The sequence below is a fragment of the Sapajus apella genome, unplaced genomic scaffold (genome assembly GCF_009761245.1).
Source record: "Sapajus apella isolate SASKATOON/1434 unplaced genomic scaffold, GSC_monkey_1.0 scaffold94, whole genome shotgun sequence".
NCBI classification, from domain to species: domain Eukaryota; kingdom Metazoa; phylum Chordata; class Mammalia; order Primates; family Cebidae; genus Sapajus; species Sapajus apella.
This window is the reverse complement of record NW_022437034.1, coordinates 1,579,101-1,596,941: the sequence shown is the minus strand read 5'-3', so window position 1 is coordinate 1,596,941 and position 17,841 is coordinate 1,579,101. Positions and strand designations below refer to the sequence as shown.

The 17,841-nt window shown below is 40.5% G+C and overlaps 1 protein-coding gene and 1 pseudogene across 2 annotated transcripts in view; one reads left to right on the top strand and one right to left on the bottom strand.

Annotated features, from left to right (window-relative positions):
• The window catches only part of SAR1A (secretion associated Ras related GTPase 1A), a 30,025-nt gene that overhangs the window by 9,739 nt on the left and 2,445 nt on the right, over positions 1 to 17,841 (top strand). For both annotated transcript variants that reach the window (XM_032256230.1, XM_032256229.1), the window contains exons 2-6: positions 4,332 to 4,405; positions 4,522 to 4,641; positions 5,190 to 5,255; positions 8,331 to 8,434; positions 16,506 to 16,637. In XM_032256230.1, the coding sequence (XP_032112121.1) occupies positions 4,348 to 4,405; positions 4,522 to 4,641; positions 5,190 to 5,255; positions 8,331 to 8,434; positions 16,506 to 16,637 (480 nt within the window). In that variant the 5' untranslated portion in view covers positions 4,332 to 4,347. The remainder of the gene's footprint in view (positions 1 to 4,331; positions 4,406 to 4,521; positions 4,642 to 5,189; positions 5,256 to 8,330; positions 8,435 to 16,505; positions 16,638 to 17,841) is intronic.
• On the bottom strand, positions 2,271 to 2,869 carry LOC116535356 (annotated as a pseudogene).

Sequence of the window (17,841 nt, the reverse complement as noted above, 5' to 3'; positions counted from 1 at the left end):
GTTAAATATTGTTTGAGATAGCATTGGCAAATGGGGCAGGGCAAGTGGTGCCAGCCAGTAGAATTTTGGGTGACTTCTGTTTTTTAGGGCTGTTTACAGGGTAGATTAATATGCTTTTAATTCAAATCAATATGCCTTTCATTCTTATTTTCTGCTTACTACATCTAAGTGGCATTTTGATTCAGCTTATTGATGAGACTGATTCACTTATTGATGAGACTGATTTCCTAGAGGTGTTCCCCACTGGAAAACACCAGTGGTGTGTCTAGGGAATGTGAATGAACTGCTGCCTGGAGGAGTGAGTCATGCATTAAAAATAAGTATGGGCATACCTCAGATGTATTGTGAGTTTGGTTCCAAACTACTGAAATAAAACAAGTACAATAAAGCAAGTAACATGAATATTTTGGTTTCCCAGTACACATAAAAGTTATGTTTATACTATATTATAGTCTGTTAAGTGTACAGTAGCATTATGTCCTAGAAAATACATATCTTGGCCGGGCGCGGTGGCTCAAGCCTGTAATCCCAGCACTTTGGGAGGCCGAGGTGGGTGGATCACAATGTCAAGAGATCGAGACCATCCTGGTGAACATGGTGAAACCCTGTGTCTACTAATAATACAAAAAATTAGCTGGGCATGGTGGTGCGTGCCTGTAATCCCAGCTACTCAGGAGGCTGAGGCAGGAGAATTGCCTGAACCCAGGAGACGGAGGTTGCGGTGAGCCGAGATCGCGCCATTGCACTCCAGCCTGGGTAACGAGCGAAACTCCGTCTCAAAAAGAAAAAATAATAATAATACAAAAATTAGCCAGGCAGGGTGGCATGTGCCATGAGGTCAGGAGTTCGAGACCACCCTGACCAATATGGTGAAACCCTGTCTTCTAAAAATACAAAAATTAGCCAGGTGTTGTGCACTTGTAATCCCAGCTACTTAGGAGACTGAGGCAGGAGGATTGCTTGAACCTGGGAGGCGGAGGTTGTAGTGAGCCGAGATTGGACCACAGCATTCCAGCCTGCCAGACTGGTGACAGACTGAGACTCCATCTCAAAAAAACCCAACCAACCAAACAAAAAACATTAACTTGTTTGTGCATCTCCATCAAAGCCCATGGGTGAGCAGGTGTGTTGTCAATGAACAGTAATATCTTGAAAGAAATCTTTTTTTCTGAGCAGTAGGTCTTCACAGTGGGCTTAAAATATTTAGTAAACCATGCTGTAAACAGATGTGTGGTAGGCAGAGTAGATTTAGTATAATGCTTTTTTTTTTTATCATATTTTTTAATTGGAAAACAAATATACAACTTGGAGTGGGTTTGCACCTGTTCTGCAGTAGTGCAATTTTTTTTTTTGAGACGGAGATTCACGCTTACTGCCCAGGCTGGAGTGCAATGCCGCGATATCTGCTCACCGCAACCTCTGCCTCCTGGGTTCAAGCGATTCTCCTGCCTCAGCCTCCCAAGTAGCTGGGATTACAGGTGCACACCACCACGCCCAGCTAATTTTGTATTTTTAGTAGAGACGGGGTTTCTCCGTGTTGATCAGGCTGGTCTCGAACTCGTGACCTCAGGCAATCCACCCACCTCGGCCTTCGATGGTGCTGGGATTACAGGCGTGAGTCAGTAGTGAAATTTTTAAGTACATATTGTGACTGTTCGTAGTCCACGCAGAGTTACAACTCCACACTTCAACAACATGCTGACAATTCCTAAAGAAAACTACTTTGCTGGGCATGGCGGCTCACGCCTGTAATCCCAGCACTTTGGGAGGCCGAGGCGGGCGGATCACAAGGTCAAGAGATCGAGACCATCCTGGTCAACATAGTGAAACCCTGTCTCTACTAAAATATAAAAATTAGCTGGGCGTGGTGGCGCATGTCTGTAGTCCTAGCTACTCGGGAGGCTGAGGCAGTAGAATTGCTTGAACCCGGGAGGTGGAGGTTGCAGTGAGCCAAGATCGAGCCACTGCTGTCCAGCCTGGCGCCTGGTGACAAAGCGAGACTGTCTCAAAAAAAAAAAAGAGAGAAAAGAAAACTACTTTAAAAAAAGGTGTAACCCAGATGTTCCCTTATTTGACCAACTCCATCTAAGTTTAGATGTGCAGAAGGGCTTAGATATATCTAGAGTAAGCCACATACAACATGTTACTTCATCAGTTTTCTAAAATAAGGTTTAGGGCAGTGACAGTAGACAAGGGAAGAAAACATGGAGGAATGAAGTTCTAATTACTATGCATGCATTTTTTTTTTTTTTTTTTTTTTTTTTTTTTTTACAGCATGGAGAAACCTTTTATAGATAAGTTACAAAAGGCAAATAAACAATTTTGTACAAGAAATTTAGCATATTCTGTACAAGGTCTTCACTTTGCTGTCATCATTTGTACGAACTCTGTAGTTTACTTGACCATCACCATCAATATCTGCTTCCTTGATCATTTCATCAACTTCTTCATCTGGTAACTTCACTCTAAGGTTTGTCATCACATTGCTAAGTTCTACAGCACGAATATAGCCATTGCCATCCTTATCAAACACATAGAATGCTTCTCTAATTTTTTTCTTCACTGTCTGTGTCTTTTATTTTTCTTCCTTTGTTGTCAGAAATTTAGGGAAGTCAATTGTGCCATTCCCATCAGTATTTACTTCATTAATTATGTCCTGTAACTTTGCTTCTTTGTGATTCTGCCTGATACCTCATTACAGTTCCCAATTCATTGTTGTTGTAGTTCCATCACCATCTTTGTCAAATAGTGAAAAAACTTCTTTGAATTCTGCAACCTGCTTTTTAGTCAGCTGGTCAGCCATGCTGCAAGTGCTGCTGGTTTCCGAGATGCAACCACACAACCACTCTGCTCACTTACTCGCTCCTCTTGGACTGATTTAGTGTAATTTTAAGGGCCTTAGGATTTTCAGAATATGAATGAACATTGGCTTCAACTTAAAGTCATCTTGCATTAGCCCCTAACAAGAGAGTCAGCTTATCCCTTGAAGCTTTTAAGCCAAGCAAATTGACATCTCTGCCAAGCATTGGCATCTCCCTTCTAGCTATGAAAGCCCTAGATGGCTTTTCTAATAGAAGGCTCATATGCCTACATTGAAAATGTGTTGTTTAGTGTACCCACCCCCCTTCATCACTATCTTGCTGCACCTGCTACATCAGCACTTGCTTTTTTACCTTGTGTTTTTATTTTATTTTTATCAGCAGTAAAGCTGTTTCATTTTCTTGATGTTCATGGGTTCATTGGAGTAGCACTTTTAATTTTCTTCAAGAACGTTTCCTTTGCATTTACAACTTGGGTAACTGTTGGGTGCAAGAGGCCTAGCTGCTGGCTTATCTCAGGTTTTGATGTGTCTTCCTCACTAAGCTTAATCATTTCTAAATTTGATTTCAAGGAAGAGACCTGTTACTTTCACGTGGAGAATAGGGAGGCCTGGGATGGGGGCAGGATCGTGGGGGGAGCCATTAAGTTTGCTGTCTTCTGTAATTGTAGTTTGTGGCACAACAAAGCAATTATAATAGTAATACCAAAGGTCACTGATCATAGATCACCATGACAGAAATAAGAATAATGAAAACGTTTTAAATACTGTGTGAGAATTACCAACATGTGACACAGAGACAAAGGGAACACATGCTGTTAGAAAATGGTACTGATACGCTTAATCAACTCAGGGTTGCCTCAAACCTTCAGTTTGTAAAAAAACCAAAAAACCTCAATATCCACAAAGCATAATTAAATGAGATATGCCTGTATATTTTTAACTTCTAGTTCTCTGAGTATCATAGATCAAAAACTATTTGGAAACCAGTCATTTTTGCACATATGAGGATTCTAGAGACTTTCCTTCAGATGCAAAACCTGTCTCAAGAAAGATAAGAAGAATGTTAGTTTCTCTTTGCTTTCTTGTTTCTTTATTTTTTTATTTTGAGATAGGGTCTCCCTCTGTTGCCCAAGTGAGTGCATTGGCACCATCATACCTCACTGCTGCCTCAAACCCCTGGATTCAAGTAATCTTTCTGTGTCATCCTCCTGAGTAGCTGGGGCTGTTGGTGTGTGTCACTATGCTCAGCTAATTTTTTAATTATTTGTAGAGATCGAGTCTTGCTTTTGTGCCCAGGCCAATCTTGAACTCCTGGGATCAAGTGATCCTCCTGCCTTGGCCTCCCAAAGTGCTGGAATTCCTAGTGTGAGCCACTGTGCCTGGCTTGCTTTCTTATGCCTGAAAACATGGGACTGTAAATGTGCATCAGGGCTAGTGAACAGGGGTTAACCTCTCCACAACTGTACTGTCATTCAGAAAGCTAATGTTGCTACTTTCGTATTTTATACAGGTAGTAAGCATTAATAATGTCTTTCATCTTTGAGTGGATCTACAATGGCTTCAGCAGTGTGCTCCAGTTCCTAGGTAAAGCCATTTCCTTGAAATAGGTTTCAAAGTTTGTGCATGTCCTTCAATAATTTAAATACAAGTAGGCTTTGGTATGTAGAGAGCAAATGTGCTAACAATTTTTTTCTCTTTAGGACTCTACAAGAAATCTGGAAAACTTGTATTCTTGGGTTTGGACAATGCAGGCAAAACCACTCTTCTTCACATGCTCAAAGATGACAGATTGGGCCAACATGTTCCAACACTACATCCGAGTAGGTTTGAAAATATCAGGTGACCTTTTGATTTTTGAAGGTCAGTGCTAGGCTTAGAGGATAGATCCCTAGTTGATGGAGTTCTTTTATTAACTTAAGTCCCAAAAGCCAGCTCAAATGAAAAAGTTCCCTGTCAGACACACTCAGGTTATATATTTATAGATCTTAACCTCTGGAACTTTGTCACTGTCTGTTGTCGCTGTCCTGTAAAGGGGCGAATCTCCAATATCTACTTCTAAGAAGCAGAAAACAGCTTGGATAAAAAGAAACCTTTGGCTTTTAGAATAGTTTAAGAACATTTTCACCCTTGTATTTCTTTTCTTTGTTGGGGGTGGGGCGTTGCCTGGGCTGGTCTCAGAACTCCTGGGCTCAGGTTATCCTCCTGCCTCTGCCTCCCGAGTAGCTGGACCCACAGGCGGGTGCCACCACACCTAGCTTCTTGTATCTTTTGCTTTACAAGGCGAAAGCATTGGTATTGGCTTATAGTACTAGTAGTTGGGCCTTGTTGGATTGACAGGTTTATTTCTTCTTTTTGAACAATTTTTCAGCATCAGAAGAGCTAACAATTGCTGGAATGACCTTTACAACTTTTGATCTTGGTGGGCACGAGCAAGGTAAGCGATGCCTCAGCGGAAAGGATGGTATCTATTTAATGATTCTTTTTGTGCCCCTCAGCTCCTTTTAAAAGCAGTATGTCATTTTTACCTTTTAAATTACTTACATTTTAGAATTAGGATCTTATTACTTCAGTGAAGTTGTTTTATTCATTTATTTTTAAATAATTTCAAACTTGTCAAAAATTGTATAAAAAGTACACAGAAGTCACTTCACCTGTACCTTTTGTCCTAATTTGTTAGTCATCTCTATATAATATATATTAATGCTTATTTTTTTATGAACTGTTTGTGAGCATATCATGCCCCTTTACTCTTTAATACTTTAGTGGTGTTTTCTGAGAACAAAGATATTTCCTTGTATGTAATCATAAAGTTATCAAATCCAGGAAGTTTTATTTTTATCCACTCTGTATTTCCTGGTTTTGTTGGTCAGTTGTCCTGATAATCTCTTTTATTTTCGTCTTGACCAGGTATATATTATCATATATTATATTTAGATATCAAGTCATTTTTGCATCCTTTATTCAATGGAATGAAAGTATGTAGGAAATTAGCTTAAATATTTGTAAGTAATTTCAGACTTGTCAAAAGTTGCAAAAGGGACTGTGTGATTACTCTGATGTAAGTTGATATTTTGTATACTCTACGCCTTTGGGACAGTTAGGGGAACATTTCCTTCTACCTTTTTGCCTTCCTCAGAAGTGCTTTTTGCCATATTCAGGCTGTATCTGTTTGGTTTCCAGATTCCCATCAGGTGTTTTAAAGACATACAGAGTGGGCATCTTTATCTGATGGGCACTCAGTTCACATCTGACAAGACTCTAGATATAGGAGTAAAACATTTAAGATGCAAGAATATTCTGGGAAGGAAGGGAAAAGAAACTATTGAGATGCTGTCAGATTTACTCACTTGTTATTAAATTGAGTGGAGAAATCTCATTTTGAAACATTAGGTTGAGCTATTACAGTTTTTTTTTTTTTTTCTTTTTTTGGATTGGGGAGTTCCTCTGTGGCCCGGGCTGGAGTACAGTGGCATAATCTTGGTGTACTGCAACCTCTACCTCCTGGGCTCAAAGCAGTCCTCCTACCTCAGCCTCCTGAGTAGCTGGGACCACAGGTGCGCTCTACTATGCCCAGCTAATTTTTGTATTGTTTTGTAGAGATGGGGTTTCTGCCATGTTGCCCAGGCTGGTTTTGAACTCCTGAGCTCAAGCAATTCACCTGCCTCAGCCTCCTAAATTACTGGGATTATCGACATGAGCCACTGTGCCCAGCCTAATACAGTTTTAAAAAAATGTATAGTAAAATACAACATTGGTCATTTCTAGTTGTTAAGTCTAATAATTTTATAGTCACTGATTTCATTAACATATAATTACATTTTAATTAATACTTATGCCCTGAAAAATCATGTATATTATGACCATAATTACATAAAATGCCAGTAAAGGAAAAAGATTGGGGCCAGGTGCAGTGGCTCACACCTGTAATCCCAGCACTTTGAGAGGCCAAGGCAGGCAGATCACCTGAGGTTGGGAGTTCAAGACCAGCTTGACCAAGATGGAGAAACCCCCTCTCCACTAAAAATACAAAATTAGCCAGGTGTGGTGGCGCATGCCTGTAATACCAGCTATTCGGGAGGCTGAGGCAGGAGAATCACATGAATCCTGGGGGCAGAGGTTGCAGTGAGCTGAGATCGTGCCATTGCACTCCAGCCTGGGAAACAAGAGCGAAACTCCATATCAAAAGAAAAAAAGATTGGAAGAAAATATCAAAATATTGACAAGGGGTGTGTTTTGATGGAGGGAGTATAAATGATTTTGTTTCCCTTTTTCTGTAAGGAGCTTGTATTTTTTTCATTTGGGTAAGAATGGGTGAATGGAGAGTCCTTTCTGCTTCTTACACAAAAGGATTGGTAACTGCTTACAAATTTAAATTCAGAGCAAGATAAGACTGAACCTAGACCATCTGGAGAATGCAGAAGGAACAGACACCAGATGGTTTTATATACCTGAACTGGGAATTGTAGATTATTTGGTGTGATAAATTTAGGTTTAAGGTTTGTTAAAAGTAAGAAGGGAAGTGTGTTGATATATTTAGTTTTTTTTTAATTTGACTGAGGAAAATCTACTTAACAAAAACACTTTTATGTAATAACCTAGCCACCATTTTATAGAAGTTACTAAAATACTGTGTATCTGGAGGTTTCCTTTTTTTTTTCTTTTTTGTATAACATAAAAAATTTTAACTTATAAAAGCAGAGCAGGTTTGATGTAACAAAATCAGTATAGAACTATGGAAAGTAAAATGGAAGTTTCCTTCAGCCTCTTTTTCCTAGCTCCACTCTTTAAAGGTAACCGTTGTTAACTGATATAGAGATGCTTCTTTATTCATTACATTGCAAGGGCTAGAAATGAATGGCTTAGAAATGATAGTACAATTAAATCACTGCTTCCCAGCCTTTATTGTTTCATGTCACAAGCAGAAAAAAGTACTATTTCTAAGGCATGCTGGGTTAAATATGGTAGGCTGAGATAACTGGCCTAGGGCCTTGAACCACCTGTCAGACCCAGTCCCCCTAAGGGCCGAGCAGAGAAGATAACCTACACACAAGTTGGTTAGAAACTAACTGGGACTAAAGTTACATGAACAAGTAATTTGTATCCTGATGTTTTAACTCAGAGGTTGCAAACTAAACTTGGCCCCAGGGACAAGGCAAGTCATTTAAGTAAGTAAAATTGGCTGGCTATAAGACAGCCCGGAAATTTTGTCAAACAAAAGTATTCAGACACCATCTGAAGTTGTCAGTCACTGCTTAGATCCAGCATGTGGATATGTAGGCATGGGATTGCCAGATGTTGCAGTTTTTCAAGAAAGGCAGAAAATCTGATTTTCAAATTTACAAAAACCACGAACCATCAGTTTGCATATTGGCCAGGACTTGGAGAAACCCATAAAAGTGTCTAATCTTACTGAAACCTGACCAAGATTTGTCCATTTTATAGACCATTAGGTTATTCATTTTCACAATGTATATTTTTTACTGATGCAGCTACAAACTTTGTCTTTTAGCACGTCGGGTTTGGAAAAACTATCTCCCGGCAATTAATGGGATTGTCTTTCTGGTGGACTGTGCAGATCATTCTCGCCTCGTGGAATCCAAAGTTGAGCTTAATGTATGTTTATATATTTTGTCCTTTTTTGGCCTCTCTTTTTTTTTTTTTTAAGGAATATAGCTTAGTAGTGCTAATGATTAATCATTCCAGTTAACATTTGGCAAAAAGACCTAGTTGCAGGAGGAAAATATTTTAAATCTAAGGCATTGCTTTTCCATGTCCTGAGCAAACTCAGCTCAAACTTGCATAAATTAACTGTTGTTTCTATCATACGGTGACTGTATGGCCCAGCTTGCTCAGGATACTCCTCATTTATGCCTGTTGTCCCAGCATAATTAATAGTGTTCCGTTTCACGAGTCACGAACAGTAATTCTTTATAAGTAGTGTTGACATGGTGAAAGTCTAAAAGAGATAGTAGAGTTCTTTACATTTTTGAATCTGCATTCTCAGTTTGTGCCTACCCATGCTCCCACTGAATGACTTGCCAGACCTTCCTGGTTTGTTCTCAGTCTTCAGTTTTGGTTGCATGCATCCTTTGATACTATCAAGGACTCACTTCATGTTTTTTTTTTCTTTTGTCAATGTTGCATTTTGATGGTTTCTATACTGTTGTCTTTGTTATCCCTGCTCTTTACCCTGTATCTCTTCTTTCTCTTTGATTTATAACTTCTTGCATTCTTGTTCTGGTCAACTTGAACCTGTCTTGAATTTATTTCTAAGTATGTTTCCCAGATCTGTAGCCCTAGCCTCATGTAGAATTGCCTGCCAGGCAATCTTTACCTTGCTTTTTTTTTTTAAATGACAGCGTCTTGCTCTGTTGCCCAGACGAGTCCAATGGTGCGATCACAGCTCACCGTAACCTCAGACTTCTGGGCTCAAGCGATCTTCCTGCCTCAGCCTCCCAAGTAGCTAGGACTACAGGCATATACCACCACACCAAGCTAATTTTTTAAAAAATATTTTTGTAGAGACAGGATGTCTCATTATGTTACCCAGGCTGGTCTCAATCTCCTGGCTTCAAGTGATCCACTGGGTTGGCCTCATGAGGTGCTGGGATTACAGGCATGAGCCACTATGCATGGTCTCCATTCTCTTTGTTTAAACTCCTCTCTTCACACTGATTTTGGAGCTGTCTTTCCGGCTGACACTTCTGTCTCTGAGAAGCACTAGTTCCTCTGGTTAGTCCTTAAATGTTGGTATTCCCCAGAGTCTACTTTCTCCCAGGCTGGTCTCATCTACTCCCATTCCTTCATAAGACCCATGCCTTAGGTATTTCCTGGGTGGCAAAGTGCCTATCCATGAGGGAATGTCCAGATTCATCATAGTTTAAAAAATTAAGGGTATGCAGTACAAGAGTAACTCAGGTAACTGGAGTTTCTCTATAATCTCCTTTTAGTTTTTCAGTTTGAGTTTTGAGTTTTTCAGTTTGAGTTTTGAGAGTGCGAGTACACTCAACAGTAGTTTGACCTGTTGGATTATATGGAATGTCTGTAATATGTACAATAGCAAAGGTTGCACAAAATTGAGTAAAAATAACAGAAGTATAGTCAGGACCATTATTTGTTTTAAGACAATGAGGCAGACCAAGGATAGTAAAGGCGGCAAGGCAAAAATTACATGTTTGGCCGCTTTCCCTGAGAGTGGTTGGGTGAAAATAAAACCAGAATAAGTACCCACCAGCACATGTAGATATTGCAGACAGCCAAAAGAGGGTATATGAGTTACATCCATTTGTTAGAAGGCGTTTGGCTTAAGACCTCTGGGGTTTACAGCTACATTTTGAACTGGGAGGAAAGTTTGGCAGGCAGAGTAAGTTTAACAATCTGTCTAGCCTGCTCTCTGGTAAGTGAAAACTGCAGAGCACTAGTGTTTTGATGAAATGTTGCATGGATTTCTGTGCCTGGGAAACAAATGAACCCACTAGACAGAGGGGAGACAAGATTGTCTACAGCTACATTATCTTTTGTCAGGGGACCTGGGAAATTTGAATGTGATCTGGTATGTCCAGTAAATATAGGATACTTTTGCTGGTGGAGCATGCACTGCAGAATCGTAAATATTTGAAAAATCTCTTCTGAGGCAGAGGCACTGAGAGCCATTTCTAAATGTTGAATGGCTCCTACCACATACTTGTTATTTGAGCAGATATTAACTGCTTGTGAGTGATCTCTGAGAACCATATAAACAGTATAAAGCTCAACTCACTGAGCAAAAGTAAATGGGGTGGCCTCCACCTCAGAGCTGCCTGTCATAAAATACCCGACTTGTCCTCAATGGCTGTCATTAGTAAACACTAATTGAGCTAAAGGAATTGGCTTAGTTTGGACAATTTTAGGAAAGATAAATGGATGTTGTTGTGCAAATGAAAGTATTTTAAATGAAGGACAATGACATGCTATCTGTCCTGTAAAATCTGCAAAGGCTAGTCCCCAGTCCTGAGCAAATGGCCACAGCCATGATTGTTGAGTGGTGTTATATGGCACAATGACTGTATTGGGGGCTTGACCAAAGGTCTGATAGCATTGCTCTCTACCCTTAGCTATTAGAGAAGCAACTGCTGAATAGTAAGATGTTAAAGACTTAGGTGAGGTGTTAGCCAAATGTAACCGCACCATAGGGGAGTCTTTCTGCCACAGCACTGTAGTGGGTGTATGAGCAAGCAGTCTGTAAGATCATTAGATATAAGGGAAGTTATGGGTTAATGCAAGTTAACTGAGCCTGAGCTATGGCTTCTTTTACCTGTTTAAGAGGAAGTTTTGGCCGGGCGCGGTGGCTCAAGCCTGTAATCCCAGCACTTTGGGAGGCCGAGGCGGGTGGATCACGAGGTCAAGAGATCGAGACCATCCTGGTCAACATGGTGAAACCCCGTCTCTACTAAAAATACAAAAAATTAGCTGGGCATGGTGGCGCGTGCCTGTAATCCCAGCGACTCAGGAGGCTGAGGCAGGAGAATTGCCTGAACCCGGGAGGCGGAGGTTGCGGTGAGCCGAGATCGCGCCATTGCACTCCAGCCTGGGTAACATGAGTGAAACTCCGTCTCAAAAAAAAAAAAAAAAAAAGAGGAAGTTTTGCTGGTTCAGTTAAAGTTCTAGAGGAAGTAGGGTCAGGATCACCCTGCAAAATAGTAAAAAGTGGTGTTAATTGGCCAGTAGTCAATTTTAGCATAGGGTGAAGCCAATTAATGTCTCCAAGGAGTTTTTGAAAATCATTTAAAGTATGTAGACAATCCCGGTGAATTTGCAGCCTCTGAGGATGAATAGTGCAACCAGAAATGATTGTTCCTGGATATTTAAAAGGAGCCAATTTTTGTACTTTTTTTGGTGTCACCATCAGACCAGACTAAGGGCCAATTCTAAGTCCCCAAAAATTTGCCTTAAAGTTTTGTTGATGAATGTGCCACAAGAATATCATCTATATAATGAATGATATATGCTGATTTGTATTTTTGTCTAGTAGATTTTAAAGCACCTGCCACAAAGGACTGACATAAAGTTGGGCTGTTAGCTGTTCCTTGAGGAAGTACTTGCCAACAATACCGTTTAATAGGCGCTTGAAAATTTGGGGAAGGTACCGAGAATGCAAAACGTTTCTGGTCATCTGGATGCAAGGGAATGCATCTTTAAGATCCAGAACCAAAAGATGATAATCTAATGGAATAGTAGTTGGAGTGGGTAAACCTGGTTGCAGAGCACTCATGGGCTGCATTGTGGCATTAATGGCTCATAAATATTGCAATAATTTCCATTTATCTGGACTAAAGTTTCACCTGTGTAATCAGTATTTATAACTCCAGGTACTAAAAAATTTTTTTGAAGTTAGACTATTATGCCCAACAAGCAGCCCCACAGTTCCAGAAAGCAGTGGCCCCCTCTCACCACCCTGCATTCTCGGGTGAAATGTCCCTTTTTGCCACACTGGAAGCAAGTTTTAGATTTCTTTTTAGGACATTGTCCTGGAAGTTTACCCTGAAGAGCAGAGGCTAAAGTCAATTTTTGGGCATAGGCCGGACCAACCTTTGCACAAAGGCAAATGAAGTCATTTAGAGTAGGCTTAGCCTTGTAAGGTCTCAAAATGGCTTGGCATGTTTTGTTGGCATTTTAAAAAGCCATTTGCTTTGCTAACACATTGCTGGCTTCTGGGTCAGCTATAGCCATCCTACTGCCTGAAATAGGCAAGCAGTAATGTCTGCATATGGTTCCTCTGGTCACTGAATAATTTTACTAGGTTCCTGGGACTTTTTACCTTTGGCTGGAAGACCCCTCCAGGCCCATATAGCACAAATATTTATTTGCTGATAAGCCTCTAAAGGATAGCTAAGCTAATTTTGTAAGGGCTTAAAATTTTCACTACCCACTAACATATCCACAGATATATTTACACCATGAGCTGTATTGTGCTCAACCTGCTGGCTACATCTATCAGAGTAGTCACATTTCCATCTTAGATAATCTCATGGATCCAAGCATGCTTTTGCAAGGTTATACCAATCGTTAGGGGCCAAGGTGTCACTGGCCAAGGCATACATGAGAGTTACCACAAATAGGGAAGTAGGTCCATAAGAGGCTGAAGTTGTTTTACATTTCTGAGTAATTTAAAAGACAAAGGATCATGCTGTCTCAGCATCTGTCCAGGAGCTGGAGGTACTAGCACCGGGCAAACTTGAAACCCCTCAACATCCTCCCCTTGTGTCATCGCCCCACGTAAAGCAGCCTGCAGGGGACAGATCTTAAAAGGAGTTATATGTGTCCCTTGCGTTTTCCTTGTACAAGCCCTCTGGGCTTTGGGTCTGCAAAGTTAAGAGCTGCAAATGTTTGAGGCCAGCAGTCTTGCTCCTCTCTAGTTATTTCATCCTCTTAATTTTTGTTGATGCTCTGGGGGCAGAGGCTCTTCTGAGCCATCTCCGTCACACTCCTTCTCAAAAGAGGAGGCAGTTTTAAGTAAGTCTTGGGGTTGCGGAGGGAAGTCCATATGTGGGGCAGAAAACTCAGCTGCCTCAGCACTTTCACTTGTCTCCTGGCCTTTAAGAGATGCCAAGATAGCCTGAACTCCCCTCAGTGTTTTAGAGCAGTAATACAATTCTGTTGGTCTGAATAGCCTGAGGTTAAGTGATAATAAAATACTGTACCAACACAATAAGGAAAATCACAGTTTAAACAGAGTTACTGAAGAAGTGTTTTCTTTAAACTTGTCTGCCTCATGTTGGCGGTCTAAAGCATCCCTAATCAAAGACCAAATAGTAAAAGTATAAACCGGCATCATCTGAGGTCCCTCAGCTGTGTGTTTGTTGTGTAACTGCTGTCCTACTCTCATCCAAGTAGCTAAACTAACCGAGTCCTGTTCTGGAAACCACGGGCAAATCTGCTGCACAAATTTTAGAAAATTTTCTAGCTGCTCTTTCTGTACACAACATTTTCTGCCCCTAAGGAGGGCGAGCAGCACTTTTATATACAAAGAACTATCACTAGACAAAGAATTGCCTGCCTAACGCTTGGTGAAAAATTGAATCCACTCACCCTTTGTACCCGGGTCTGGTGAGCGTCCCCTCACCTTACTCTCTTTTTGGTTCCCGTGCTCAGGTCCCTGTTTAGATGCCACATCTGGCATGCGCTGCATCCCGCGCTGCACAAGGGTTCAAAGACCTAAGAGGAAACGGCAGGGGATAAGAAAGACATACAGACAGACATATATAAAGCTGGGCCAGGTGGTCCAAAAAGCTGATGATGTCGGTCTCTTTGGCCCTGTCCTGCTTCAGAGTACTTTATTTTATATGTTCACAAAGCACATAGCAGACGGCGGGTGCAGTTACCCAGAACAGCCTGTGGTTATAATTCTCATACTTGAGTTAACATACCTCAGCTAACAACTATCTTGCAGCAAGGTCAGTGAAAACTGGTTATCTTTTGCTAGGTCCGACTGCTCTTCTCCAAGACATACACATTCCCCTATTAATGGTTTCGCTTCTCTGAAGTTCACCCAAAGTTCAGAGCAGCCTTGCTGCTGATCCCCCCAGAGGGGGTGGGCTACTCCGGCTCTCTACACCCATCCACCACCTACCTGGACATGCAGTCCAGAAATCTGAATATAGATCCCACCATGACCCTGATACGCACTGTAATGCTAGAAGGAACTTTCTCAGACTTGTCAGTGCCCTACTTAATATCCTTTGATAGTTCTTTTCAGGATGAAATCTACAAATCTTTTGCATAGCATGTAAGATCATTCATGATGCGCCCTCTGTTTCTTTTTACTGCCTACCTTGAACTACATTCCAAACAAACAACTTAGCCATCCTTGAATGTGCACAACTAGGTACTGCCTGGCTTTTTCACCTGTGTCTCTCCTCACCCCTCACTTTGTCAGCAAATTTTAAAATATCCTGTAGGAGACCTCAGAGTTCAGATGTGACTGCTTCTGGTAAGCCTTCCCTGACCTCTGAGACTGTGTTAGACTCCCGCCTTACCAATATCTGTTATCTTTACTGATTTTCTTTTCGTTTTTTCTCATCGGACAATGAACTAACATAATAGGGACCGTGTCTTTGCAAAACCCCTGTACCTAGCAAAGCATTACATACATGATGTACATTGTTCTTGCTTAATGAATAAAGGACATTCTTACTCTAACTTTGTCTAACATTTCCTGGAATTCAAGATGGGCAAAGCACATTCTTCTCTATCTCTTCAACTCCGCTTTCCCCCCTCAGCTTTCCTGTTGGTGACAACTTGATTCCCATGCTTGAAATCTGATCTGTACCTTTTTTGACTCGTTTGTCTTTTTTTTTTTTAATCATTTAGACATTGGTCTCTTCAATTCTTTCTTCAAAATGCCTCCTGCACTATTCATTAAATGCTCTACCCTAGGCTACATCATCACCTCTTAAATGAACACCACAGATAGATACTATTTGTGAATTCATTATACTGAAAAATAAGATTTTATTCACTAACTTCTGGATTTGTGATCTTTAGGATCTATTGCAGCTCACTTCTCACACTGGCACCATAATGTGAGTCATCTCTTCCCATCTGTTCACTTTGTTGCCACATGTCTATATAAATGCTAGAATCCAGCCATGCAGTACTGTGTGGCTTCCTGAATTCTTGTCCTACCACAAAGCTGTTGTTTATGTTCTTCTCCTTTATACCTATCCAAACCCTGTCCTTCCTTTAGATCCCTGTTTAGGTTGCAGATCTTTGCTAAGACTCTGTTCAAGCCCAAAATTGCCATTTTATTCCCCTGAACTTGTCTTAGTGTTAATATTCTGTCCCCATTCATTGTGATACTTACCCAATATGTTGTATTCTTGGCTTTGTTAACATAAATGTGGCTAGGGGTAGTGACTTATGCCTGTAATCCCAGCACTTAGGGAGGCTGAGGTTGGTGGATCACTTGAGGCCAGGAGTTTGAGACCAGCCTGGCCAACGTGGTGAAATCCCGTCTCTACTAAAAATACAAAAATTAGCCAAGGGTGGTGGCGCATGCCTGTAGTCCCAGCTACTCAGAGGAGGCTGAGGTGGGAGAATTGCTTGAACCTGGGAGTCAGAGGTTGCAGTGAGCTGAGATTAAAAAAAAAAAAACAAGCCATAAATGTGAACCTAGAGTAAGGATTTTTTTGAGGGCAGGAATGTGTCTTTCCCTTCCTTTTGTGTCCTCAGTGCCTGAGATAGTTACCCTTCCTATTATATTCCTCTCAATGCCTGAGAAGTTCTTTGCATACACTGGGACTTGGTGAATACTTGGGGCAGTTCCTGTAGTCATCTTTGAGGCTCTGTAGCCAGAGCATTCATCCTTGTAGGACTGTGCTGAGGGACATCCTGAGGATAGTTTGTGGCTGAGGATAGTTTGAGATTAACTCAAAAGTTAAGGGTGGGGCAGTTCTGCTGCCTTGTAAATAAATAGGCTAAAGTTGCAACTGTTTTCAGGCACTTAGGGGATTTTTACCTAATATCATGGGTTGTGCGTCAAGGTGAACCTTTAATCACTCAGATACAAAGATGATCAGATTTTCACTTTACATTAATGCCTTAAAAGATTAGTGGAAGTCAGAATTTTCTTTATCTGGTAGACTTTTGTAGATTCCTTAGCTTTTTTTTTTTGTTTTTGTTTTTTTTTTTTTTTTTTAATCTTTAGGCTTTAATGACTGATGAAACAATATCCAATGTGCCAATCCTTATCTTGGGTAACAAAATTGACAGAACAGATGCAATCAGTGAAGAAAAACTCCGTGAGATATTTGGGCTTTATGGACAGACCACAGGAAAGGTAAGAGAAAAATCTTTAGGTGACATATAAAGGATATTTACAATTTTTAAAACATGATATTTTGCTACCTAGATTACCCTTTTCTTTTAAAGGTTTAAAGAGGCGTAGGATTTGTTTTACTGTGGGTATTTTTTAAACTCACTAGAGGCAGGAGTGTGTTCTTTAACATTTTACGTGGCATTCATTCATCGGGTATTTGAGGAAAAAGGAAATGGTAGAAAAGGCAAACTTACTCTTTTAAGAGTTTATGATTATCTTTCAAATCCGATTCTGAGAAATTGCTTTTGAAATAGCCCTTCTTAGCCAGAAAACAATTTTTTTTTTTGGGCTGGAGATTGCAGGTTATAAAGAAAAATGATCATCTCAATCACTTTCCAAGCATTGAAATCAAAGCACTTGATGATATTATCCTCAGTGCTTCTTGCTGAGAGAGGTAGGACTGTTAGCGCCACTTTGCAGAGGAAGAAACAGAGAGTGATTTGTTCAGGCCTACACAGCAAGTCAGTGATAAAACCAGAAAAAGAACTTGAGTCTTCCAAATGAATAGATTTTACTGTCTTCATTTGGAAGGGGGACTCTTGTAGAAAAGCAGGCTTGAGAGAGAGAAAACCTAGATCAGATAAGGTTAAGCAGGAATCTTTCTGTTCTTTTTAGCTTGGGGTTTTGGCATATTTAGTTTTTAAAAATCTTTGTTATCTGTGATCTGTGATAACTTTCTGACTTTTTTACGTGGTTCCTTAGTCTTACCTCTTCTTGATTATCTGCTTCTTTATAGAAATACTTCATTTTTTAAATTTAATTTCTCCTCTTTTGCATGAGTGTTAAATACACATGAATTCTTCATTTCCTCAGTGTCACCTGTTATGAGTGTTTATTCCTGCATGCTTTTGTTATGAGAATATCCTTATTTCCTTTTCTGCATCAGAGAGCTTGCTGGTTCCATAAGTCCCAGTGGCTTTTTTCTTGGTTTGCTTCCGTAACTTTCCAGATGAATGTTGGGTGTTCAAAGCAAATGCTCTTCAGAGAGAGAGAGAGAGAGAGAGAGAGAGAGAGAGAGAGAGAGAGAGAGAGGCTGGGAATAGAACTGTGCTGCTTATTCTATCCTGAAAACAAGAAGCCTGGGGAAGTCACCTATATGGCCTCGATCACATATCTTAATTAATACCTACTTATATTTGCTTTTAAGGAATGGATAAACTGATTG